The 25,744-nt window shown below is 40.4% G+C and overlaps 1 protein-coding gene across 1 annotated transcript in view; it reads right to left on the bottom strand.

The window, feature by feature from the left end:
• The window catches only part of DSCAM (DS cell adhesion molecule), a gene marked incomplete at its 5' end in the record, with an annotated part of 312,828 nt that overhangs the window by 24,606 nt on the left and 262,478 nt on the right, over window positions 1–25,744 (bottom strand). The window contains 3 exons of the mRNA XM_008068451.1: window positions 4,041–4,190; window positions 7,752–7,867; window positions 14,659–14,689. Coding sequence (XP_008066642.1) covers window positions 4,041–4,190; window positions 7,752–7,867; window positions 14,659–14,689 — 297 coding nt within the window. The remainder of the gene's footprint in view (window positions 1–4,040; window positions 4,191–7,751; window positions 7,868–14,658; window positions 14,690–25,744) is intronic.

Below are 25,744 nucleotides of genomic sequence, written 5' to 3'. Positions count from 1 at the left end.
AGCTGTGTCCTATTCATTTCCCAGTTCAGTTCTATATAAAACATGGGTTCTTGGTAAATGTTTTCTGCATGGATGAATGAATGAATAAAATAATAAATAAACAACTTCCTGGTAAAAATGGTCAAAAAACCCCCAGATCAAGACTTATCATTTCACATATCTTCATAAATATTTACATGTAGTAAAGTTAATTGAAGTTCTAGGTAATGATTTTGTTGGTAAGTCTCTTCAGACTTTACAGGGGGAGACTATGTTAAAAGTGACATCTGTCACTGGATGAGGACACACAAACACCCATATGACCTGATGACTCAGAAGACGGAAGACAAAGAGAGGGGGAATAGAATGGATTTTTAAAGTACTGTTTAAGTTACTCAACATCTTTTTTCCCCCCATTCCTATTGTTCTGATCTCAGAACTGACAGTCATTTGGTATTCTATATTTACCAAATGCCTACTATGTGTCAGACACTGTGGCTGGTGCTGGGGCTAAGGGTCATGAGTGGAGTCCAGTTTTCCAGTATATCATAGTCCACAGGGGAGATGGGGAAGTAAGTAGTACAGCAGACACAGCCAAGGGATGTGTTTCCACAAGTTGAAAGAAATAAATAGCAAATGTTGTGATTTCTCCCATCCTCATAAGAGTTTGTTGCAACCCTCTGCCAAACTAGTAAAATGCTTAGAAACATAACTTCTACACTGCAATCATTCTAGTGTGCAAACAATATATTTCAGATGATGCTGTTCTTATGAATAAAGAATTCCCACAATGACAATAGAATAACCAAGTCTCTTGTAGTTGAGAAAATAGAGAATACAAATGAATCTCTGCAAATATGCCAAGCTGCAGTGAGAAGACCTGCTCCATGGGGTTGAGTTAACACAGGTATATCACCAGGGCAGAGGTAAAAAGCTCTGGAGCAGGAAGCAAGCAGGGGCCTGGACTTCAGGAAGTTCATGGATTTCAGATGACTTAACCTGGTGTGGGACCAGTCATCCACCAGATGACTTAACCTGCTGTGGGACCAGTCATCCACCGTTTCTAATTCTAGGTAGCAAAACGAAAAGTTGTCAGTCTCTCAGTCTGTAGTTTGGGGGAAACATTTAATGAAAAAATAATCCTGAAGATCTTTTATTACTACAGAGAGCTCTGCAGCTTTTTTTGAAAGGGGAAAGAACCAGAGCCTGATGCATGAATTTGAGTAGATTTGCCTGATGCTAAGAAACATCATTTAATGAAGTTCATCACAAAGAAAAGAAACATTGTTTTATTGTTTTGTAAACTGTAGTGTTTCCCTGTGATCCTCATGCTAAGCTCCCTGCACTCTCAGAACTAAAGGCACCCACCAGACTCTGGCTTTGGAGGCCCTACCAGATGAGGCCAGCTGTGTCTCTGTCTCATTCCTCACCACTTTCTCTGCCTCTCACTGCATTCCAGTGCTTTTTCCATTCGCAACATGCTGGAAGACCTTGAGAGATTTTCCCTTTTACCCGCTCTGCCTAGCAGGCTAGCTCCCACTGTGACTCTGATCTTGGTCCATGCCTCCTCCCTAATGGAGATCTTCCCAAAAGACTCAGATCCCAGGCAGCTCCTCTCACTGCCCCCACACCCCCATGGATTCACCATTGGTCCATTCTATTCTATTTTTTGTCTATTACTTATGAAGAGATGAAAAAACACTTTAGATCCTTGTTGAATGTCCATCTTCCCCCAATAGAATGAGATACATGATTTTTTGCATCTTACTCATGGTGTTTCCCTGTCACGGAGCACTGAGTTGTATATGTAAAGCAAAACCTTGATAAACATTTTTGAATGCTGAATGAATGCATTCTGAAAATTTCCCAGCCATGCGTCTAACTTCACAGCCACAAGATACACATACATGTCTCACACATATCCTGCCACTCACAGACTACAGGTTTACAGCTGTGATTCAGACTGATGTTTCTGTTGATATTTTAAATATCATCAAATCAATCTCCCTGTTACTCTGGGGCTGGCCATGCAGTTGGAAGTTTCCCAGTGCTTTTGTTTTGCTGCCTCTTCCCCTGTCTTAACTATTTAGGACTGGCCTTTGTGCATTTCTCTGCTGCTAGCTAAACAGTGAAAGGGAAGTGAAGATGTATGTTGCTTTTACCTGGCAGAAAGGACTGGTGTGCTGGAGGAATTCTGCACAGTTGTGTAACACATTCTCCTGAATTCTACAGGACACATTTCTAACCCTTGGGGAAGTGTTTCTCAATGAGGGGTCCAAACAACCAGCATCAGAGTTACCCAAAGTGTCTGTTTACAGTGCAGATTCCTAGGCCAGAATCTCTGGAGTGGAGCTCTGGGATCAATATTTTAAATAAGCACCCAGGTGATTCTGATGCTCATACAGAACACTACATAGAAACACTAGCTGGAGCATCTGCCCTGTTGTCTCTGTCTTTTTTCCTCTGTCTCCATGCTGACTGGGCCAAAAAAAAAAAAAAAAAAAATACTGAAGTCAAAAATGCATCAATCTATAACCTTCAGTGTTTATAACCTTTTCCTGATATAACAGCAAAAAATGGCTCAGAACCTATCAGAGCAGTATCTTGAAGTAGCTGGAAGCCAATGGCTGGAGAGATATAAAAGCCCTTGAACCATTTTTAAGAACAAGGCTCTCATACACATCCCTTCTCAAAGCTAATTCTCATCATGCCCCATTCATGTCTTTAGCATATACCAATCAAAGAAAGGAGGAAGGTTAGGCAAAAAGAAGTAAAGACTTTTTCGGCAAGTTCTTGAAAACATTCTTTCAAACAAATTTCAATACCTGTTAAGTCTGTTTTCTGTATACTACAATGTTATTTTGAAAACAATCATTTAGCTTCCTGAAGAATATTTTGAATAAAGAACAGCTTTTAGCATTGTAATATTTGTTTTTCTAATAATAACATACTAACCTAAGAATGTAAATTTTTGCAAAGGTGATTAGAAATTTAAAAGCTACACATCAAAGCTTTCAAAATGACAATAATCAGAACATCCATTTCTCAGTCTTTAAAGAGATTTAGAAATGATTTCAATTATAAAGAAATAAGAATATCTAATTAATAAGCTCTAGATACATATTAGGGGATTTAACTTCATCACAATAATTAATTTCCATATATTATGGATGCAAATATTAATTACTAAGTTTGACATAATCTCCAGATTAGTTAGAACTATAAGTTGTTCAAACATTATGTTCAGGGGAAAGAGCATACGTTTTGAGGACAGACAGATCTATTGCTTAGTCTTGGCTTCACCACTTATGTGTGTAACTTTGGCCTGTCTATCCAACTTCGCTGAGACACAATTTTCATATCTGTAAAATAGAAGCTATGATATCTATTTTCTGAGTAGGTACTTTAAAGAGTTGTTGCAAAGATAATATGTATGGCATCATCTTTCTACCCCAATACTGGCATATGATAGATACGCAATAATGTTAGTTACTTTCCTCTTTTTTTAATACTTCCTAAATTTTTTTTTTTTTGAGTGGAGTCTCACTCTGTCACCCAGGCTGGAGTGCAGTGGCACACTCACGGCCACCCAGCGTTGACCTGCTGGGCTCCAGCGATCCTTCCACCTTAGCCTTCCAAGTAGCTGGAACTACAGGTGCGTGACACCACCCCTGGTTAATTTTTTATTTACTGTAGAGATGAGGTCTCACCAGGTTGCCCAGGCTGGTCTCCAACTCGCGGGCTCAGGCAATTCATTTGCCTCAGCCTCCCAAAGTGCTGGGATTATAGAATACTATCTATATTTTTTTTAAAAAGAAATAAAGTGACCTGAAATTTCAAACACTTTTTATATTAAACCAATACCAAGAGTTATTGGCTTCAACTAATGTAATAGCCAAGATCAAATAATAAAAAGTCATTATCCCAATAAAAGATATTATACCAATTTTTTTTTTAGGCACAGGCCTGAAAATTTCCACATTTTTATTGAGAGGGACAGAGTGTTAACATGTTTTCAGCATTGAAACACCCACACATTTTAAGTGTTGTTGACCACTCACTCGTTCCCGGCCGAGCATCTGAAACATCCACTAAGGGCCCTGTGGCCTGAGACACCGATTGGTAATGGACTGTGTGAGTGACCGTCAGGGACTTCTGTTTAGCTGCTTCTCCAAAGTCAGCATCCGTCAACAGGACCGTGGAGCGATCATCTGCAGAAGGAGCAGGAACACAGAAAGCCAAACATGTTTACCCCTTTGCAATGCCTACCTGTCCTTTTCTTTCCTTAGGTACTTGTGTTACTGTTAATGACAACAACAATAATAGCCTCAAAAGCACAAAAATGACTACAGATTCAGGTGTTGTAGCCTTACACTGGAGCGTTAGAAATGGAAGCTTCTGCTTAGGGAATGGCTTTGGATGCATGAGCTGGAAAGATTGTGAATATGCAGGAAGGGGCTTTCTTCTCTCTTTGGGCTTGATTTCATTAAGCAAACATCGATTTGAGGAGGCTTGCTGGAGCTGCCCATTTAATAGTGCTTTGGATCTATGTGTTTATCAAAAGCTCATCTGAGACATCGACAGCAATGCCAGCATCACCCAGTGACGGGGCTGCCAATTAAAATGAGTTCCTTTGGCTGCTGGGAAGCTTTGTTTGCTGTACTAGGAAAACGCCACTGCAGTTCTCTGTACTGGGGTTGGCTCTCACTCTGAACTTGGCAAATGTTTGGAGGGGAAATGAAAGTAGAAGAAAAAAGTCAGTTTTCAGAGCTTATTGATTCCTTTATATTAAAGTATTTGAGGTACTTTCCTTTTCCTCCCATCTCTTGTGAGCTTTAATCACTCTAGAGCATCCATTAATCGACTTCTCCTGAAATGAGTCACTTGTCTGATTTCCAAAGTCCTACTGGTGTAGGCATTTGAAGGGGAGAGAGGCAGGAGCCTTGGTTCAGGTGGATTCTGAGCCTTTAGGGCTTGGAGAAGGAGTATCTGCTGCTTGAGCTGTGCCATTATTGGTTTGTCCCAGGATTCTCATTACTTCATTGTGATGCTTTCCACACTTCCTTAAGAGCTTTTATACTCCAAGAGAAACTTTGGTTAGGATATATGGATTTTTCACAAATATTCGAGGACTGCAGCCTAGGATGCTGTTGCTATGAGTTTATCAGTTAGGTGGGACCACGCTGCAGCCTGCCCTGACACTGCCACAGTGATGTGGATGTTGTAAACAACGTGGTCAGACTTCTGTGCCCAAAAAAGGCTCTAAACAGAATGAACCTTACAAAATCCAATTACTCAGGCTCTGGCTGGAAAGGAAAGCCTCTTGAAGTCAGAATAAAATTTTTTGGCAAAGAAATAGAGGAAAGGCTGCCAAGATGCTTGTGAGCTTCCCAGTGCACGGTGCACCTCAGTGGGCTCAGGCCTCGGCTTGGAGGTCGGGCCTTATGGCCATCACATGACCCCTCAGAGATGGTGGCCCTTCTACAGAGATGATTTCCTAACACTGGACCTGGAACCAGAGTCCCATGTCTACAATTGCTTTTCATTAACAATGTGGATGCACTGTGATTTCTAGGAAATAGCCTCTCTCAGAGTACCCCAGATGATCTGCTGGGCTGGGTTCCACATTTTTTATGGGAAATTTCAGGTGACTATCTGATCACGAGGTTAGTTGTTCATTTGTCTGGAAGTTAATGCCACTGTAATATTGGTTTCTTGTAGTCAGAGCCCAGAGCATTTTAAAGTACCACCGTTCTACTTCCCCAATAATTAAAAAATGTCATTGACTAACTGTCAGTTAGCCCAGGAGGTCAAGGGCTCTTGGTGATAGATGATCCTGCATCCACTGGGATGGATCTCTGGCTAAGGGTCATTATGACACACAGAAATAACTTGCAAGCTTTCTCTGGTGTTAAGCCAGCAATGACTAGCTCCTGGCAGGTCGTGGACCACTCACAGGATCCACCCAGCTATCTATTTTAATAGCTACATGCAGAATTACCAGCAAATCTAGTGTTAGAAATGGAACCTTAAATATTTAACATTTAGCAAATATTGAAACCATGTTATCTAACCATTGTGTCTCAGTCACAAAAGTGGTAACTTTTCCTATGTTTGCTGGGGAATGGTTAAATTGACTAACGCACATTAAAGGCTTATAAAAGTACATGGTAAAAGGAATTATTGCATTTTGATTTTTGAACTCATGTTTCAAAGGAAATTTTAGTTTTAATGCCCAACCTACTGAGTTAAATACAAGAGATTCCAGGCACCCCTCTAAAAAAAAAGAGATAATCAAAAGCAAAACAAGGTGCCTTGTCCAGATGTGAGCAAATTAATAAAATATTATGTGTTTCAGGAAGGTAGTGCCTCCTTCTAAAATATGGGTAGTGAGTATTTAGCTAAAGTCAGTTGGCCAAGGGCCACTTGGCCTTGACCAACTTTTCGCTAAGTGCTGCTGCATCTGGAGTAAATGCAAAGCCAGTGAGGGCAGCCTAGGCCTTAGAATTATGGAGCCAAGTTCAATGACTCAACTGGAGGGCAGGAACAAAGAGGGCCCGAGGTGATGAAGGAGGTATTCTGCCCACCTGGCCTCTTACCACTGCCCTCCTGGCAGGAGGTGGCTGGGATATGTGCTAGGAGTAAGGTAGTTTTATATAGACCACAGGAAAGAGTTGCTTTGGTACTCATGCCAGCAAACACCTTGCAAAATAAACACAACTTAGCTTGAAAAGGGACAGCTTCAGAAACCTGCCTCAGAGTCTGCTTCCATGGACCCTGAAAACCTTGGGGGAACTTCTAAGGTGAAGGGTTCTTGGAAGTAGCCTGTTAGTAGGGAGGCAGATGGTGGCAGCCTGTCACTGGAGGCGAATGGCATAGAGGTGAAGCAGGTGACCAGGTAGAGACTCTGGTTCTGTTCCTGTCTGTGTGGCTTTGGCAAGCTGTGTAAACCTCTTTACATCTCAGTTACAAAAGTAGTAGTATCCCTTTCATATGTTGGTTGAAGGGTTATATTAAATAATGCACAAAAAATGCTTATAAAAGTATGTGACATTTAGAGACCTCTCAGTGAATGTTACCTATTCTTCTGATTATTATTGCAATGGAAATGTAAAGTCTCTGACTTTGGAATAAATAGAACAATTGAGGCAGGCATGTGGGACGGTGAACTTCAAGTGGAAAGAGGCTGGAAAGAGTCAAGACACTGTGTCCTGGGTGAACAAGTCACAGAACTTCTAGGTAGCTTATCAGAAACCATGAAATGAGAGAGTTGGTGGTTTCCCAAAGTGCTGTGAAAGGAACAAGCAGCTCTAGAATGTTTCTTGGGTGCTAGGGGTGGCAGAAGACACCCTGTAAAAAGACATTTGTTTAAGGTTTTCTTCAATGCAGGCTTGCCTTATCAGAGCTGATGAGGAGAGCACCAAGTTCAATTTTCTACCTGAGGCCTTAGTGTGTGGGTCTTCTAGTCTTAAGTGTATTTAATTACAGATGTGCATTTCTTGGAGTGGCATCAACAGCCTCCCCAGGTCAGACCCAAAGTGGATCAGAGATGGGGAGCTCTTGTCCTAGGCGACCACTGAATATGTAAGTCAAATTTTCTCCACATTTGCAGGTACTATTATTGTTTATGATAACAACTCTCTACCTTCTACATTTGTACTTACATAGCATTCAAGATGCTCTCCTGTCTAATATTTTCTATGTCCCAGTTTGAGCTGAGAATACATGGCTGGGGCAGCCACATTGTGTAAAGTGGTAAGCAAGGCACTTACCAATGGTCTCCATTGTGTCTCTCTCTTCAATCAAAAGCTGAGCCCTGGGAATGTCGATATGCATTCTCAGGGTCTGCTGTTGCTTGCTCAAGGTATCTGAAGTCCGGGTATTCTTACTAGGAATAAAATAGGAGAGTTGCATTCGCAAATCCAGTTCAATGTTACCTTATGTCAACATGCATCTGCATAGCAGCTTAGTATTGTCTAATTGAGAAAATGCTTTGGGGAGAGGGGAAGGAGAAAATGTACATGAAATGAGTTTTCTTCCCTTTATTCAAATACTATTTATTAGTATTAAATTTCAGCAGACTGGGAAGGGCCAGAAAATACAAATTGTCAGTAGAGATTTGTTCTATATATATCAATAGAACCTTTAGAAATTTCTCATCTCTTGTGTACAAGCTAAATAAAACAAATGTAAAACAATTTTAAACCAACAACATTTTCATTTGTCAGACATGAGATATTCCAGTGATGGTAAGGGAGAAAGCATGTGCACCAGCTGTTCATTAGATGTGGGTTTTACTGATGGATTTGTATTTATATCTGGTGTCACTTTATTTTTGTTCTAGTAACAAATCACAAACCTTGTTAGCTTCTCCGACATTAGTTTAGTTTTCCTAACTGAGGACGCATTTCAGAACAGAAAAAAGAGCATTTACTATAATAATTTTATCTCAAAATTTGTATGCCAGAAAATTACTCTTAGAGTGAACTGTTCTCTAAAAGTAAATGAAAATAGATAGTAAAACTCTGTGGAAGAATAAAATAAAATAAAAATCTGCACATTGCACAAAAAACATTAAAATGTTGATAAAGGCCTTAATTAGCAATCCACATTAGAAGGATGATTGTTCAGTCTTTAGAGAATTATAAGAATTTACTAGATGTTAAAATAATGTTTACCAAAGCATTGCCTAAATAGCCGCAGTCATTTGGATAATTTAGTCAATGAGATAATCTATCGCATCCATAAACCCAGCTCAATAATTTTCAAAATCTGTTTTGAGAATAATTTCTGGAACCTCATTTACTCAATGATGGTTTACCTCTCTGTTACATTTAATAGAGAACAAGAAAGGGGATATCCATACTACATCTCAAATGCCTTCCCCTCCAACCAAGTAAGTCACCCAAAGTCCCAGGACTCTGACGGCGAAGATCCTTTCTTGTCAATGAGTACTTGTCCCTTTTTGAACCAAGTGACTGATTGAACCTTAATAATCTGAAGGTCAAGTTCACTCAACTATCTCCTTTGATGTTTGCCTGAAGAAGTCCATGTACACCCTTCATTTGAGTATAAACAAAACATTCCAGGAAAAAGACAACTTCTGAAAGCTGTCACATTCCTGCTTAGGACTTGATCTTGAACCAGATTTTTTGTTCGCAGATGAGTAACTGGGTTATGTACCTAGATCATGCTAATTATGAAGAGTACAAATTCAAACATTTTGACCTGATTTTTCACACAGTCTCTATATTCTTTCAAATTACTTATTAACTAACTTCTCACGTTGTTTGTGTTTTAAAAAAAGAGAAGAATTCAATAATTAAAATACTTGTATAAAATGAAAAGCATTTTGGTTACTTGGGGGCTGCATTTATGTCATACTTAAACAAGCTATATTTCCACAAAAACATATGGGGAACGATTCCTCTGTGACTACCGAGAGATCTGTTTAGAAACCTCACTAGGGACTTGAGCCTGTCCTTGCACCAAAAATAGAAGTGTGAGCTAGTTCCTTCTGCTCATCATGAATAGTTATGAGGCAGTCAGCGGCTGCTCTATTAAATAGCAATAAGCGCCAAGCACAGGCTATACTTAAACAACAATACAAGGTCTGCTATCAGACTGACACAGGAAGCAAGCTAAATAATGGCTGTGAACCACTGTGACTGGCTGGCCCCAAGACTTAGAGTATGATGAAACCTTATGAACCAGAGCAGTCGAGGCTGGAGGTCAAGTCCTCCTTCTCCTTGAAAGACTATAGGAAAATGACCCAATACACCTTGAGATACAGGGGCTAATTGTTCTTTCTTCCCTTTGCACTTCTATTCCTTTTGCTTAGGATACACTTCCACTCACTATCCCCAAAACCTATGTAGCTGGCTCCTTCCCTTCTTGCAAGGCTTGAGTCAGAGGCCACCTGGTCAGTGGAGCTAGGCTGGCCCTGCTATGGGACTCCTCACAAGTCCTCTCTGCATTCTATGCTTGATTTTGTATCCTTGGTTCTTAATACTCTCTGAATACATTTAACTAGTTTATTTTATTCATTATATGTCTCTTCCACTGGAATATATGCTCCACAGGCGCTAGTTTCATCTGTTCTGTCCCCTGTAACTTTCTAGAACTTAGAGCAATATGTAGCCAAAGTCGGTGCTCAATAAATATTTGTTAAATAAGTCATATTATTTTGAGAGCCTATTGTGAATAGAGTGACATGTCCCCAAAGGATTTGCCTTTGGGTGATAATATCCTCCTCATTCTGAAAGGGTTATTGGGTTCCTAAGTTGTTTCATTATACTGATATTTGTTATTGTATTTGGTAATCTATTGTTACATGAAGAATAATCATCAAAAATCATAGTACTAGTTATCAGAACAGTAGCAAATTTTCAAAAAATGTGATTTGAAGAAACCTCATTTGTGACATGGAAAAAAAGTCTGAATGTTTTCACTGCAGAAGCAAAAATTGCGTCCATTGTATAGTATATGATCATACTAACTATAATACTTATGATTGAATTATGATCTTCAGCTGTCCATTTGGCATCTGATTAAAATGAGATGTAGAGAAGAGTGGTGGGTGGTTAATAGGACAGAGTATTTCCTGATTCAGACAATAAACTACTTGGAATCACTACAACTCTTCAAAGTCCTAATATTTCCTTAAAGCTTTGTTAGGAAAAAAAGATAAAGTTGCCTGCACAGCCCACCCTTCACTCACCTATGATAAAGAGCATTCTTCATGTATAAAATAAGAGTAGGGCTGTTAGGAGCATAGATCATTATGACATTTGGGTATTTTTTTTAGCAATGTGTTTACAAATATGAACATCCAAAAAGCTGACGTAATTTTGACCTTTCATTTTGAATGTTTCTCCACTTACAACCAGCTCTCATACTAATACTGATCTTTGACCTTAAACATGAGTTGGTTAGTTCTTTAGAGCAAGCCAGTTTCACCCCTTAGAAGGGTGGCACTTTAAAAGAAATAATAATCTTTCCTAAACATATAAAAGAGCAACCTTAGCTGGGCTCGGTGGCTCAACCTGTAATCCCGCGCCTTGGGAGGCTGAGGTGAGTGGATTGCCTAAGCCTGGGGGTTCGAGACCCACCTGGGCAACTTGGCAAGACCTCATCTCTACAATAAATCAAAAATCAGCCAGGTGTGGTAGCGCGCGCCTGTAATTCTGGCTACTCGGAAGGCTGAGGCGGAAGGATCGCCGGAGCCCAGCAGGTGGAGGCTGCGGTGGCCAGGAGCGGCCACAGCACTCCAGTCTGGGTGACAGAGTGAGACTCCAACTCAAAAAAAAAAAAAAGAGCAACCGTTTTATCTGGGTGTGATGAATTCAGTCTCTCTTCTCTGGAGTGATATGTTTGGGTGAAATGGGTGGGTATCTGGAGGCGTGGAGCCAGTGATGAGAGAGGGTACCACGCGAGGGATCCTCCTGGAAGTTCAGGTTGTCTGAGTATGTCCTGCAAGCCCATCTACGTTCCTGGCCTGGTCAGCTAATTCTACTGAAATGTGTAGATACTTCTTAGTGGAACATGATTGGTAAATAAATATTACATCCACCTAGATCACAGAATGGTAAAACTAGGAGCAATTTTGATGTTTAAAAAATTTGATGAGGAAAGCAGAACACAAGGTGGTAAAATGACATGCCTAAGATCTGAAAGCCAGCTGGTGGCCACAGGAGGCCTAGGACAAAGTTTAGTAGTTCCATGTTCTCCTCACTATAAGAAGTTGACAACTCCTCAGAGTTCCAAAGGAAACAGCAGCAAAGATCAGGAACAGCAATTCAGTGTCCTTTTCTGTGCTAATGGACATGACTTGCTGGGACCTTGTAATATGGTTGATCCTAAATTTATCAAGTAGGTGATAAGCTCTTTGGTTGCTTGGCCTACACACCCGCCAAACTTAGGATGAACCAGACTTTCATGATTAAAAGCTTTGCTTTTACTTCCAAACTAATCCCATACAAATCTACCTATTGAGGAGCTTGAAAATTCTTTTCTTTTCAATCACTTTGGCCTTTTGAAGGAAAACCACTGCAACTACTTCAAGTGGTAGTAATTACTGGTTTACTGTTCCTAATTTCATGCTGGAAACTGGTAAAACCATGATTGATTCCTACTCTTGTCAACAAGTGGTCTTTCAACCACAGCAATTTCCCTACTAACAGAAGATGCTTTCTAATGTCTTGCTCGGGAAGTATTGAGAAGAAGTAAGGATGCATTCCAGGATATTGGGAGAAATGAAAAGCAGATTATCCTAACTGATTAAATGTTGAACATGTCAAAAAGAACTAGACTGCAGTTTCACAGCCTTTGAACAAAGCATGGTTTATGGTTTTGGGGTGGAATAGAGCAGAAGGCCAGGCAGGGTAGGAGAGGGAAAGAAGAGGGGGAGGGAGAAGCTAGAAGGACTACACATGGTGAGGAAAAACATGAAGTCCAGAAGCTCTCAGGGTGGCCACAGGAGCCCCGCTCTGGGTACAGACTGGTGAAGTGGGCTCGGGTGGGGACTGAGGGTTGCAAGAGTCACACCTTTCTAAGGGGCACTGTGAAGACCTCCAGGCACAATCATCCCCTGGGCTGTGCCCAGTGTGGTCAGGGAATTTTCAAGATAAATCAGCAAGCCAAATTTTATGTGAAATCTCTCACTTTAAATGTCATCAACCAATTGACATTTAAAGTCCACATTTTAAAAAAAAATCATTTTATTGGGTAGAGTCATAAGTTGAGTGACTCTGGCTTCTCTGTTTTCCAGATGTCTTCTCAGACCTGCTCAATGCAAGTGTTCCATGTGACCGATCAAAGCCCTCAGAGTTGCTCAACAGACATGTAGAGACTTCCACCAGAGCATGGACTCAAGGCATTTGTGATTTTTCATAATCTGTCATGTAAGTTTGGTCAAACATGATCAGATAGCCATTATAAAGGAGGTATTACACAGACAATTTGTACCTCTTTGCCTTTCTTCGGAGCTCTAGATTCCTGCTATCAGCTGTCTATTTGACATTTCATTGAATCCTTTAAAAGAACCCCAGGCCCAAATAGGTCTTTTCATTTCTATCAACATCACCCTTCAACATGCCCTACACCTTGCCTCTAATTTCCTAATCTTGGCACCAACATTCATGTAATTACACTAAATGTATTTTGGAGTTATCCTTAGCTCCTCTATATCTTTCCTTTCCCTGTGACTTGTACTGTTTTAAAATACAGTACAGCCAAGCAAAGATGTCTGTGGGAAATATAATCCATGTGCCAACAGTATTCAATTTCTGCCTTCAGTATTCAAAGATGCTGCTGATATTGGACATGGGCTCTTTTGAATAACAAAAAAGTACTGACTTTATATGTATAGATGGGGAAGATGTTTACAGTCAACTGTGGTGACGATGGGAGAGGGAAGAAACCCTAGACTCCATTCTCTTACTTTCCCATGTAAAATCATCAAAAATTGGCAAAATCAAGTTCACCAACAGGGTCTCTAAAATTTTCCTTGAGGTGAGTGGATTGCCTGAGCCCGCGAGTTCGAGACCCGCCTGGGCAGGCGAGACCTCATCTCTACAATAAATCAAAAAATTAGCCGGGCGTGGTAGCGCATGCCTATAATTCCGGCTACAAGGAAGGCTGGAGCCCAGCAGGTAGAGGCTGCAGTGACCAGGAGCGGCCACTGCACTCCAGTCTGGGCGACAGAGTGAGACTCCAACTCAAAAAAAAAAAATTTTTTTTCTTATTTGTTTCCTAGACTCTTATTTTTCTTTTTTCTTTTTCATTTAAATATTATAATACAAAAGACTTAGAATGCTAATATTGGGATGCAGTAACATGTCAGTCAATTAATCCATACATGTAAATGCTTTGCATCAGAGTGTTCTGTTTTTAATAGAATGAGGAAGCTGGACAGCACAAGGAAACTGACTGTTTGAAGAGAGGACTGGGTAGAAAATAGAGTGTATGGACACAGAAACAATACACTCTTCACAGCTTTGCCTATCACAATCCCTGTGGATATGTAAAATTGAAGCTGAGATGGAGTCTTTCGTCTTCCACAATTGTGAATATTCTCTTCTTTATTCAATAATCCCTATTCATTCATTTCCTTCACAATTACAAATGGGGAAACTAACATGCTGGGTGCTCCTAACACAGTAATAAAACATGCAGGCTGACTTCCAGGATCTGACAGTGAACAGACAATGGCTGCAGGAGTTGGTGATTGCTTTGGTGGAAGGTGCTGAAGGCTAACTATTGCCTCTGAAGAACACAGGGCACAACACACTCCCTTTTTGTTTTCTTTCAGCTTGGCTAACTCTGAAAGAAAGAAGCCTTGACTTCACAAGCAATAAATTTTGGTGGGATCAAAACTAAAGCTACTGACTTGTAATGTGCCCCTTTGTTCCCACATTAATGGGAGGCACCCTATGGTTGGGTTCGCTCAACAAGACAAGAATATACCATTTGTATGTATCTAAGAATATACCATTTGGTGTCTACATTACCATCTAGGCATTATGTGGATATTTTGGACCATACAAGGAAATTATATGTTACAAAGAAAATGTGTTATCAATTTCAGATCATAATATTTATTAAAAAAAGAAATAATCAAGACAAGTTGGAAACTGTTGTTGCACACGTGATATTTGGGGTGTAAGATCTTGTTCTTACCTCATGAGCATTTCAGCTAAACTCTTTGCATCTGAGGAAAGAAAGTGAATGTTAGTACATAATAAACAACTCATTAACATTGACTCAGACATTTATGACAAATATTCTACAGTCAGATGACAACAGCTATTTTTAAATGTAATCATATACCCAGATTACTACTAATAATGTAGAGTTTTTTGGATTCCTTATTTCTAATACATGAGACTTTTAAAATATCTTTTATTTTTATTGCAAAAAGATATCATAACTATCCTATGACCATAAAATTCTCAGACATCTATTATAGGTTTTATTACAACCTATTTATCAGTCACTTCTAGAGCATCCAATTTATTTTCAGTAGTCAGAAAATTAAATTTTGAAAATAAGTCATTTATGCTATGCAAAGCCACTCTTTTATAATCAAACTATCAGAATTAAGGAACTTGTAATACTGCAGGTCACTTACAAATAGCATTTTTATAGAACTCTTTTTAAGTCCCTCAAGTTGATCAGAGACTCTTGCAAATGATCACTGTTTCTGAAAATGTAGATGTTTACTTCAAGTTCAAAAATAAAAAATTTTCTTTATTTTTTTTCTGAGTCCACTGTTTACTAAGACCTGGTTACAATTCCTGACCAAAAAAAATCTGTCTAAAAATGATGTAGTAAAAAAAAATTGCTTTTCCTTTTTTGGTGGTGTTATTTTGAAATTCTCATTTCCCTTAAAATATAATTTATTTGCTTTACATATTTTGTCCTGGAAATAAAAGGAATGTTTTCTTTCTTATAACACAGAAACACCCTTTTTGTTTTATTTCATCACTGTCTAAAAAGTCTTGATATGAAGTATACTGTTCAATGAACAGAACTTTCCAGAAATGGACTCTGCTGACTGTATGATTGACTCTGTAGTGAAGACATACATATGTCAGAGCATTTTCACCTCATTCTTTTGGGGGCTGACATTTAAATGTAGTCAGTTTTAGGCTGGGGAACAGCCTGCTATGTCTGAGGTGAATAGTCACAGAATTACCACCTGAAGCTGGCACCTATGAACTGAGCTTAGTTCTTCAAGTTAGCCAGTTCCCATGGGTAACCTCAAAATGGACCCTAGTTTGTGCACATATGGGTTCAGTGTCTGGGAAAGGAAACTGGTTCTGTCTACCCCACCCACATAGCAAAGCAAAGAAAGCAAAACAGCATTTGATTTCCCAGTTTATGTCTTTATATTTCTCTGCAAAGACAAAGTAAATATAATGAATTTCCTCTTTCCCAGAATGGTGCAACATATACAATGCTATATATATATATATATATCAAGCAGAAGCTTGGGATTAATTAGCTTCATGTAACAACCAAGCAGTGGCTAGTACAATACTCTAAAAAAGAGGGTAAACATTGCAAGGAGTAAACATCTCACTTCAGTTCACACTTTGAAGGTTTCTGACACTCAGAATCGGCTGCTGCCTTCACTCTGCCCATTACAATTCCTTTTTCTGTTCTTGCTCAGTCATCAGTTTTCTTTCCTATAATCTGTCCATGCCAATGTTTTAAGGAGTAGCCAAGTCCACAGTGAGATCACAGCTCCCCACAACTACTGTCATGCCCTAGTGCAGACATCCCCAGGCTGTCATTAGCAGGCACCCTCCTTGAGGTCAATCTCTTTACAGGCCCGAGTGCCCCCTCACTGGGCCTTTCTCTTCCCTACACCTATAACTTTCTAACACTTCTCTTTGGGTCTTACCTACTATGTCTCCCTCAGATTTCACCTGAAATGCTGAGGGAAAAAAATGTATGAATGAAAATTCACCTCTTCTATGAGTTTCCCTTTGACTTCATTGAGAAACTGGAGTCTGGATGCACAGTTGGAATCAGAGTGTGTGTATGGAGCAGGCATGGGAGACAGGTGAGCATACACTACGAATCTGGATTGTTCTGGTTACTATAGGACTGTTAGCCTAAGTCACCTTAATATCAGACTCTGCTAGGGAATTATTGTGCCCATTTTAGAAATGAAGAAATTGAGACCCAGACACAGTCTGCTATTTGCTACATCCAAATGGGAATGCCCAGTTGACATCTGTTGGCTCAAACTCTTTTTTCATCACTATCTTCAAGGATCTTCACACACAGAGTGGGATGGGAGTCATGTCCCTGAGGACACACAAAGGTGTAGACAGCTGATGCCAGCTGATTGAGGGAGGTTATCCAAGGAGAGCATTGTCTCAGGCCAGTTTAGTCTGAAAAGAGGCACAACACTGACCCCCACCTTAAAGGAGCTTGGTACCTGGGAGCTTAGACATGAGTGGGTGGTGAGCTCTATGCAGAGAATTTGCCTGCATTGAAGTTTTGAGCTGATTCAGAAAGTAATGAGTAGGTCAGTTTGACTATTCAGAGAAATTACCAGGGTGAATGGGGATGGTCTAGACATTAAAGAGTTAAGGAGATGTGACTTTGTTTTTCTGGCCATGATCTGAAAGCTTTCACCTGGGCCATGGGGCGGGAGGAAAAAGGAGGACAGAGCTGAGTGCTGGGCAGGTATAATGCCATGAACGAACATTCATCAGGATGAGTGCTCAAAACAGGGAGTATGGGGAGAGGAACTTTTTGACAGCTTCTTAGTCCAAGTGAGAGGCTGTGAGGGTTGGATTAGAGAGTATGTGTGTGCGGGTGACATTATGCTATGAAGATAGAGGGACATCACAAGAATCAGAGAACTAACCACCAGGTGTGGAGGGAATGGGAAGGGAGCTGTGGGGATCTAGATAAAGGGTGAGATTTGGGATGTGCAGGGCTGGGTGTGTGATAACAAGTGACAGGAATCCATGTCTAAAGGGATATGGAATCAGCGATTTGGTGAGAGCTGGTATCTGGTTTCCAAGTTGGAGGACATTAGGTGAAGCTGTCCAGAGGCAGATTTGGAATCAAGTTTTGGGGAGATGCCAGGGCTGGGATGGGGGTCTGGGTATTATTCATACCGGGAGAGTGTCAAGAAAGATGGTGAAATCTCATCTCGGACACTTTTGTTTAGGGGTGAGATGAGAATCTGGGACAAGTTTAGAAAAATATTTTAAAGTTCTGGTCTTATAGAATCTTGAGAGCAATAAAGACTTTTCAAATCAGCCTCCTTATGATGTTGGAACCCCTTCCACAGTTTCTTAGACAGATATGAAAACGTGCTGGGTCTCCACTGATCCAGAGATGGGGTCATTGGTCACTGCAGAGATGGGGCTGATGGTGCTGGTGCACACACCAAGTGTCCTTCCTCTCACTCCCAGTGCTGACCTGCCTTCCAAGTCTGTGTGTCTCTTTCATCTGGCATGTCACCTTCCTTCCTTCTTTTCCCTCTTCTCAGTCCAAACCTCATTGACTAGTCAGCCTCCTCCTTGCCCAACTCCAGTCCCTCAGCTCTCTAAGTGGTACCCACACTGCAAGAAGGGTGAAAATCTGAAACCCATCTGGGCGCGTAACACCTGTGCTCTGACACTGTCAAAGAGATGTCGCAGCTGGAGAACTCAGCAGCACAGAGTATGGCCTTCTGTGCTGGTCCACACTGCCTTTTGACTCTGTAGTATCTCACTCATGACCTCCAACCCTCTCTCTGAGTTTCCTGAACTTGCCAATTTCTGCAAAGACCTCCACGACTTTGCTCTTGCAAGATCCTTCATTGTCCTCACCACCCCATGCAGATACAACTTGCTCTGTGTACCTGCCCAGGCCCAGTAAGTGGGGAAGGTGGTTTGGTTCCCTAGACTTCCCTGGACCTCTGCACAGCATCCAGTGCACAACATCCAGTACAGTCTTTCCTGGTTCACACAACGACTGCTTGTTTTCAGGTCTTCTCTCTCTCTAGTAACCTCGTCCCCTCCTCCCGCCCCTGTCTTTATCTCCAGGCAGAGCCCAGGCCCTGGTAGAGTGAAGCTACCTAAAAATTTCCCAAGGACACATTTAATCGTGAGAAGTATCTTCTTTCTCTTGTGACAAAATTCCTTGCTGTTGTTTCTACCTGTATACGATAAAGCACCTTCTGGAGCCATTTGCAAGTAATTCAGGTACTTCCATAGGGCTGCCATTTTTCTTGCTTGGCCTCAGCTTTTGCTTTTCTGGGTTAAATTCTCTAAGTTTCCTAAATACTCCTCATATGGTAGGATTTCTAGACAATTCACTACTTGGGACTCTCTTCTGTAAAAGACCTGTGATCTCTTATTTCTTTATTAAATGGGGCTGAGCACAGACACTCATAATTTTTGGTATTCTTTCCAGCACACTAGTGACAGCACAATATTCATTAGATGTGTTACCAATGAATTTTTACAACTTATATAGATGACTTCACAATTGCCCCTATTAAATGGTATCTTCTTAGTTCCAGCCTTTTAAAATCTCTTAAAAGTTGGATTCTTCCCTCTAATACACTAGCTTTCCCACCAGGATGTGTATCAAGATCAGATCAGCCTGCCAATGTTTTCACTTACAGCCCGGCGTTCCCTTATCAATCAGCCTTGTCAAAATGCAAGTGGGGTTTCTCCAGGGTTCTGGTGGTCCCTGCCATTTCTCAACTGCTCACAATACATCCTTTCTACAATCTAAAATGATTTATTCTGATTTAAAATGTCCAGAATTTACTGTTTTTGAAAATGGGCACAGAATTGTTTGACTTAACAGTTTTTTTTATTGTGATGGGGTTATACCCCAATGAATCCATCATACATTGGGTTACATCCCGATGAACCCATTATAAATTGAAAATATCATGTCAAAAATACATTTAATACACCTGGTCTACTGAATAGCATAGTTTAGCCTAGTGTACATTAATCATGCTCAGAGCACTTACATTAGCCTGCAGCTGGGCAAAATTATCTAACACAAAGCTTATTTTGTAAAAAAGTTTTGAGCATCTCATGTAAGAGTATCATATCCCTAGCCTGAGAAAAGATCAAAATTCAAAATTAGAAGTACAGTCTCTACTGAATATGTATAGCTTCTGCACCATTGTAAAGTCAAAAAATCTTAAGTTGAACTATAGCAAATCAGAGACTGTTGGTACAATCATTTCCCAACATCTCTAACTTGTCTTTGATTGTTAAGAAAATATGCAGAAAAACCTTGGGCTTATGTCTGGAAAAATTTTGTTTTGAACCTTAAGGTGTTACCTTTGGAGTCTTGAGACGGGAACTCTGTGACACCTTTTCTAATCTTTCCAGTGGGGGAGTAAGGGGGTGATCTTTCCCTTCAGTCAAATGGCACAGTATGTACTGCTGTCTACGTGATGCTGCTTACCATTTGGAACTTGTAAAATACTTCTTTATCAACACTGTTTGCAAAAAGCAATATCTCCACTATGATAGTGCATAGTAGGTTTTTAAAAAATAAATCAGCTTAAACTATCGGGGTTCTGACTATATTCTCAAACATCCTGAGCTTTTCCTCCCCCTCGTTCTCTCCCTATCTACATCTATCATCTATTTCCTTCTTCTTTCTCTTTCCCTCCCTCCGTTCCTTCCTCCCTCTCTCTCTTCTTTCCTTTCTATTCCCCTTTATTCCCTTCCCCCTTCCTCCTTCTTTTCTACCTTTTTATAACTATCAGTCCACATTTTCTAGTTTGCATCACACTTCTGGTACACATCCCAGCAAAGCAGTTGTTGAGCTTCTCTCCTCTCTACCTGCCATCTGTCAATATAAGAATATCATCTACAGCCCTGTTCTTCTTGCCTCAACACAGCTAAGCAGCAGTTGCATTGCCTGTCACATTTTTTCACACATTTCAGATCAATCTGAGATTTAGACTTTGTGGCATCTTTCCTAAAGCCCTTTGCCACTCCTATGTATCCATTCTTGGCTCTGTGCTTCTCCCTTAGTCTGCTGGGTTGGAAAATGATGGAGAAATGCCACCAAGGAGATCTAGTGATATTGAAAGGTGGAAGGAGGGAGTTACAACAGACAGCATTTGCTAGCACTCTGAATTTTTCAAAGAGAGCTAACAATGATAGCTGTAAGGAGAATGTGGTGATCAGAAGGCAATTAATTGATCATCTGCCTTTAGAAGAGCAGTTTCATTTGACTGTTGGGGGTGGAACAGCACTGGAAAATTTTGGAGTGAATGAGCACATGTAGCTGCAGGCAAAATACTCTTTCAAGTGTTCAGTGGTGAAAAGAATTAGAGAGGACAGTCAGTTGAGACTACACAAGCTGGAAGGAATATACATCATACATAGGAATATACATATATGTTAGCAATATACATATATAAAAATATAATTAGAGGGAGGCTGAGGGTTAGTAAATATTGAGATAAAAAATGAATAAAAGCCGGGCTCGGTGGCTCAGCCTGTAATCCCGGGCCTTTGGGAGGCTGAGGTGAGTGGATTGCCTGAGCCCGCGGGTTCAAGACCTGCCTGGGCAGCGAGACCTCATCTCTACAATAAATCAAAAAATCAGCCGGGCGTGGTAGCGCATGCCTGTAATTCCGGTTACTTAGAAGGCTGAGGCGGAAGGATCGCCGGAGCCCAGCAGGTCGAGGCTGCGGTGGCCGGGAGCAGCCATTGTACTCTAGTCTGGGCGACAGAGTGAGACTCCAACTCAAAAAAAATTGAATAAAACAAGTTTTTTGATGGGCAAACATAAAATTATAAAGTAGCTATTGATACCATCTTAATTCATTTTCTTACTCCATGCTTAATTGAAAAACCTTTCAGAGGTTACTTGATATTGGGGACATAGACTATTTCTTATTTGAATATTCTAAAGCCTACACAAGTTTTGTGGAAAGTGGAAAGATGACTGAAGTAAGGATAATAATCTGGGCTCCTCTTCCAGCTCTGCTCCAACTTCATGTGTGATTTTGGGCAAGTTCTCCAGATACAGAGCCTTTCTGGCCTTCAGTTTTCATGTGAGCAAAATGTGCTATAATAATGCCAAGTTCATACTCAATCTTTTTGCACAATTATTGAGAGATTATGGACAAAGAAGAGGAGGAGAAAAAAAGAAAGTGTTAGTACTCTGTAAATTGATACATGGCTCTATCAATTCCTGGTAAAGTGCATCTCCAGTTGGATTAGCGGGATGACAGCTTTGTCTTGCCCAGTTCCTGTGTATGTGGACCACTGCTTGTATCCTGAACTTGCACATGACATGGAGGCGCACAGCCACGAGGCGGTGCAGGCCACAGCATAGCACGGGAGCATGCCCACCAAGGCCCCAAGCACTACAGCTGTGCAAGGCTAAAAAGAGTCGGAATTGCCTCATATTTTGCACACTCAAATGTTTAAACAAGTGAAAACTCAGGCTGGGAGTCAGACTGGCTCACATCTGTATTCCTAGCACTTTGGGAGGCCAAGGCAAGAGGATTTTTTGAGCCCAGGAGTTTGAGACCCATGGGCAACATAGGGAGACCTTGTCTCTACAAAAAAAATGAAAATAAAAATCAGCTGGGCATGGTGGTGCATGCTTGTAGTCCCAGCTAGCTACTTGGGAGGCTCAGGCTGGAGGATCACCCGAGTCAAGGAGGTCAAGGTTGCAGCGAACCACTGTCCTCTAACCTGGGTGTATGTTTTCATGTTGAGAATTCTAATTAAATAAAATGAAAGATGCTCAGATTAATACCTCTATTGGGCAGTCACTTGCACACACTTACAAAAATAAAAAACCATCTTAGGGGTAGCAGATTGGATCTTGTTTTGCCATTCATCAAAAGTTTTTATTAGCAGACACCCCCTCAAACATCCGTGCTCTTCTGCCAACCTGAAATGATCTCATAAAGTAGATGTTTTCATAAGGGCTATAAAACTGCATTTAGGTTTTTACAAGATCCCAAATAGGACTTCCAGTCATCAGCATGCTCAAATGAAAGTTGATTCAAAAACCATGGCAAAATGTATATTTAAAAAAGAAAGTCACATATATTTGTAATCCAAGAAAACTGCAAATACAAATATGGACAAAATAGAACACCCAGACCTGAGGCACAGCTGCAGGGCCAGGGCTGACACCCACGATTCATCCCTGACTACCCACTCCCTGGCCCAGCTCTGCTGGCTGCCCTTGACTAGCCCTCACCCACTCACAGATACAGAAATCCTTTTCTACTTAGTTCTGCTGTTACAAGGTTGAAGTTTTGAAGAGATAATTTTATTAAGAAACCAGGGTGGAAAGAGGAAGAGAGAGAGATGTGTGAGAGAGAGAGAGAGAGAGAGAGAGAGAGATATTAAGGGAAGGAGGGAGGCAGGAAGGGGAAGAAGAAGAAGAGGAAGGAGAAGAAGGAGTAGTAGGAGGAGAGAGGGAGGAAGGATGGAGGGGGAGGGACAAAGTAAGGGAGGGAAGGAGAGAGGGGGGAGGAAGGGAGGGAGGGAGGGAGGGAGGGAGGAAGGAAGGAAGGAAGGAAGGAAGGAAGGAAGGAAGGAAGGAAGGAAGGAAGGAAGGAAGGAAGGAAGGAAACCCAAAGCATGGAACTAAACATATTCAAGGCATAGCCTTCTAATGTGATCTTAACCACAACTTTGACACTTATTAGATTGGTGATGAAACCTCTAGGGTGCATATTTCCTGTTTCTTAACTAACAAATAATGTGGGCTTCCTGGCATTTATAGGAGTCCTATGCATTAGTGCTAAATCTTTATTTACTTTAAGTTTACCTCAAGTTTAAGCATCATTAGCTCCTGGATGTGCCTCCCTGTTTTAGTCTAGTATAGTTTTACTTTTTGCTTTTACAAATGGGGAGAGCTTGGCTCATTTGCAGAGCAGATAAATGGCCTGTTAGAACTCAAAAAATGATGACTTTTCACAACTCACGCCTTAAACTGTATGATGTAGAGTCATGGGCCCAGATTCTCTCTGGGAGTGGTCGTCTGGAATTGATCTGTTTTGTAACAATTCATTTTAAAGCTTGTTTAAAATAATAAACACATTTTCTTTTAAGGGAAGAAGGGCATTTGCCATAGATGCACAATTAAATTTTGTATCACTCACTGATTTTTATCTTTAGTTATTTTAACTCTTGTATATTGGGGTTGGTACTGCCAATTAATTCATGCTGACTGTTGCTGACAGAAACCTGCACCTTTTGGGGTAAATCCATACTAAAGAAGGAAGCTTTTAGAAATATTGGAATTGATCAGTTGACGCAGGTTCACATTTTTATAAGACTGGGGCTGCTGGGATCTCAGGCCCGTCAGCGACTCACTCTATAACCTTGCACTTTCAAAGAATCGAGACATTAGGGGGAAATCAGGACATCATTAAAAGCAAAACGTGGCTTCTGAACTCCTGGATAAGGTTATAGATTTAAAAAAAACTGTAGCACTCGCAGGCAATTTAGAGTTTAGAAGGTTGCTCTGCTCTAAAATTAGTACTCAGGAAGGAAGAATATAGGTTGGCTAACCTGCTTGAGTCCTATTTTCTTTCTTTTTAAAATAATTTACATAAAAGAACATTATATTGTATTCATCTAACTAGGTTGCTTGTCTATATAGTAAAACACACTCTGCTCTATAAACTCTATAAACATTTTGGTTTCCAGCAATTGAACAATTCAACCAATCAAACAAGGTCAAACCATATGAAGTTGATCTTATATAATCACTCTAGAACATCCAGTAGAGGCCTCTATTATATTTCTCTATAATTCAAATTTTCTTTTTGCCATTTTTGATCCTGACAGATAATTTCTCAGGCAACACTGACATATTACTAGAAATGCTGTACTTACTTGGAACAATTAAAATATTGTGTGAAACAATTCTCCCTGCAGAATCTGTAAATATATTTGAACTTATACTCACACAGTCATAGAAGCTGTGCCTTATGTGGGTCAGGCTGTAAGTGGGTAATTTTACTAATGAACTCTGGGTGTTAGATAGATAGACACCTATCACTTTAAACTCTGTGGCTGCAGTTTTTCTCTATGAGTGAGTTGAAAATATTTTATGTTATTAAGGAATATTCAGAGCCCTGCAGGGCTGAAATGCTGAGATCTTTCTGGGGCAAGTCCTGACCTTTCATGAATTCTCCTTTACAACCTCCACTACTGACTTTGTCCTTTTATGGTAGCACTTCACACAGTCTCGGAAAAATGAGTCTGCCCCTTATAAGCCTCTACCCACTGCCACTACAGTGTCACCTTCTGTAGCTTTTGGACAGGGTCTTAGAAATCTGTTTCCCTCCAGGACCTAGCCAAACTCTTGCTATCAATTAGAAATGGCTAATAAGCAAATGTTATCACTGTTGTTTTTAGTTATTTTTTCTTTTCTTTTCTTCTTGATGTTACATCTGGCACCTGGCAGGTAATCTACAATTGTTGAATTGAATCTATTTCAGCACATTAAAACTTGCCACAGGAAGTGATATGAATTGAGTACCCAATCCTATGCATTTTTGCAACTCTCTTTTTAGATTTTTGATTCAAGAAATCTTTATGAAGCACAAACAAAATGTAAGACTGTAGATACCTTTGTACCATGGTGAGCTACTTTTCTGGAATTCTTTCCTTTAACATCTCTCATGAGTACATCCTCTTTGCCACAGCACTGATTTTCTACTGACGGAAACCTTTTTGTTGGCTCTATCTTTTCTCCCGCACAAAGAAAACAAAACTGTTTCTGTGGAATAAAAAGTCATGCTCTCTGATGTGATGTATTGCTTTCTTAACTAAGTCCGACTGCAAAACACTAACATCTAGCAGTAGAGATGCCAACAATAAAATTGTCACTCCCAGGATGTTTTCTGGACACAGCCCTTGTAAAGCAGTAACTAAATTACAAGGAACTATTAAGAATAAAAATAAAGGTTGCATGAGTCTTCCATTAGTCTAACAAAGGCATTAGTAGGAGTTTGCAGCATCTTTGACTGGAAGTGCTTTTGGCAAGGAAAAGCAATGTTGAGGTGTTCATGTTAGAAGGTGAATGGGAAAAAATAAAGCTGAGAAGAATGGAGCCAGCAACGGGAGCCAGGGAGTAAAAAAGAAAAGAAAAGGCGATTTGGCAGAGAGGGTAGTTGTAGGGATGATTGCCTAGATGCTTAACCCAATTTCTGCCAAGCTCTTACAGTAAAATAGAAGTTGTAAAGAAGAAACTTTTACTGTTGGTGTTAAGAAATGTTGTACGG

The sequence above is a fragment of the Carlito syrichta genome, unplaced genomic scaffold (assembly GCF_000164805.1).
Source record: "Carlito syrichta isolate Samal-C Ts95f unplaced genomic scaffold, Tarsius_syrichta-2.0.1 Scaffold310954, whole genome shotgun sequence".
NCBI lineage: Eukaryota > Metazoa > Chordata > Mammalia > Primates > Tarsiidae > Carlito > Carlito syrichta.
This window is presented reverse-complemented; position numbering and strand designations above follow the sequence as displayed.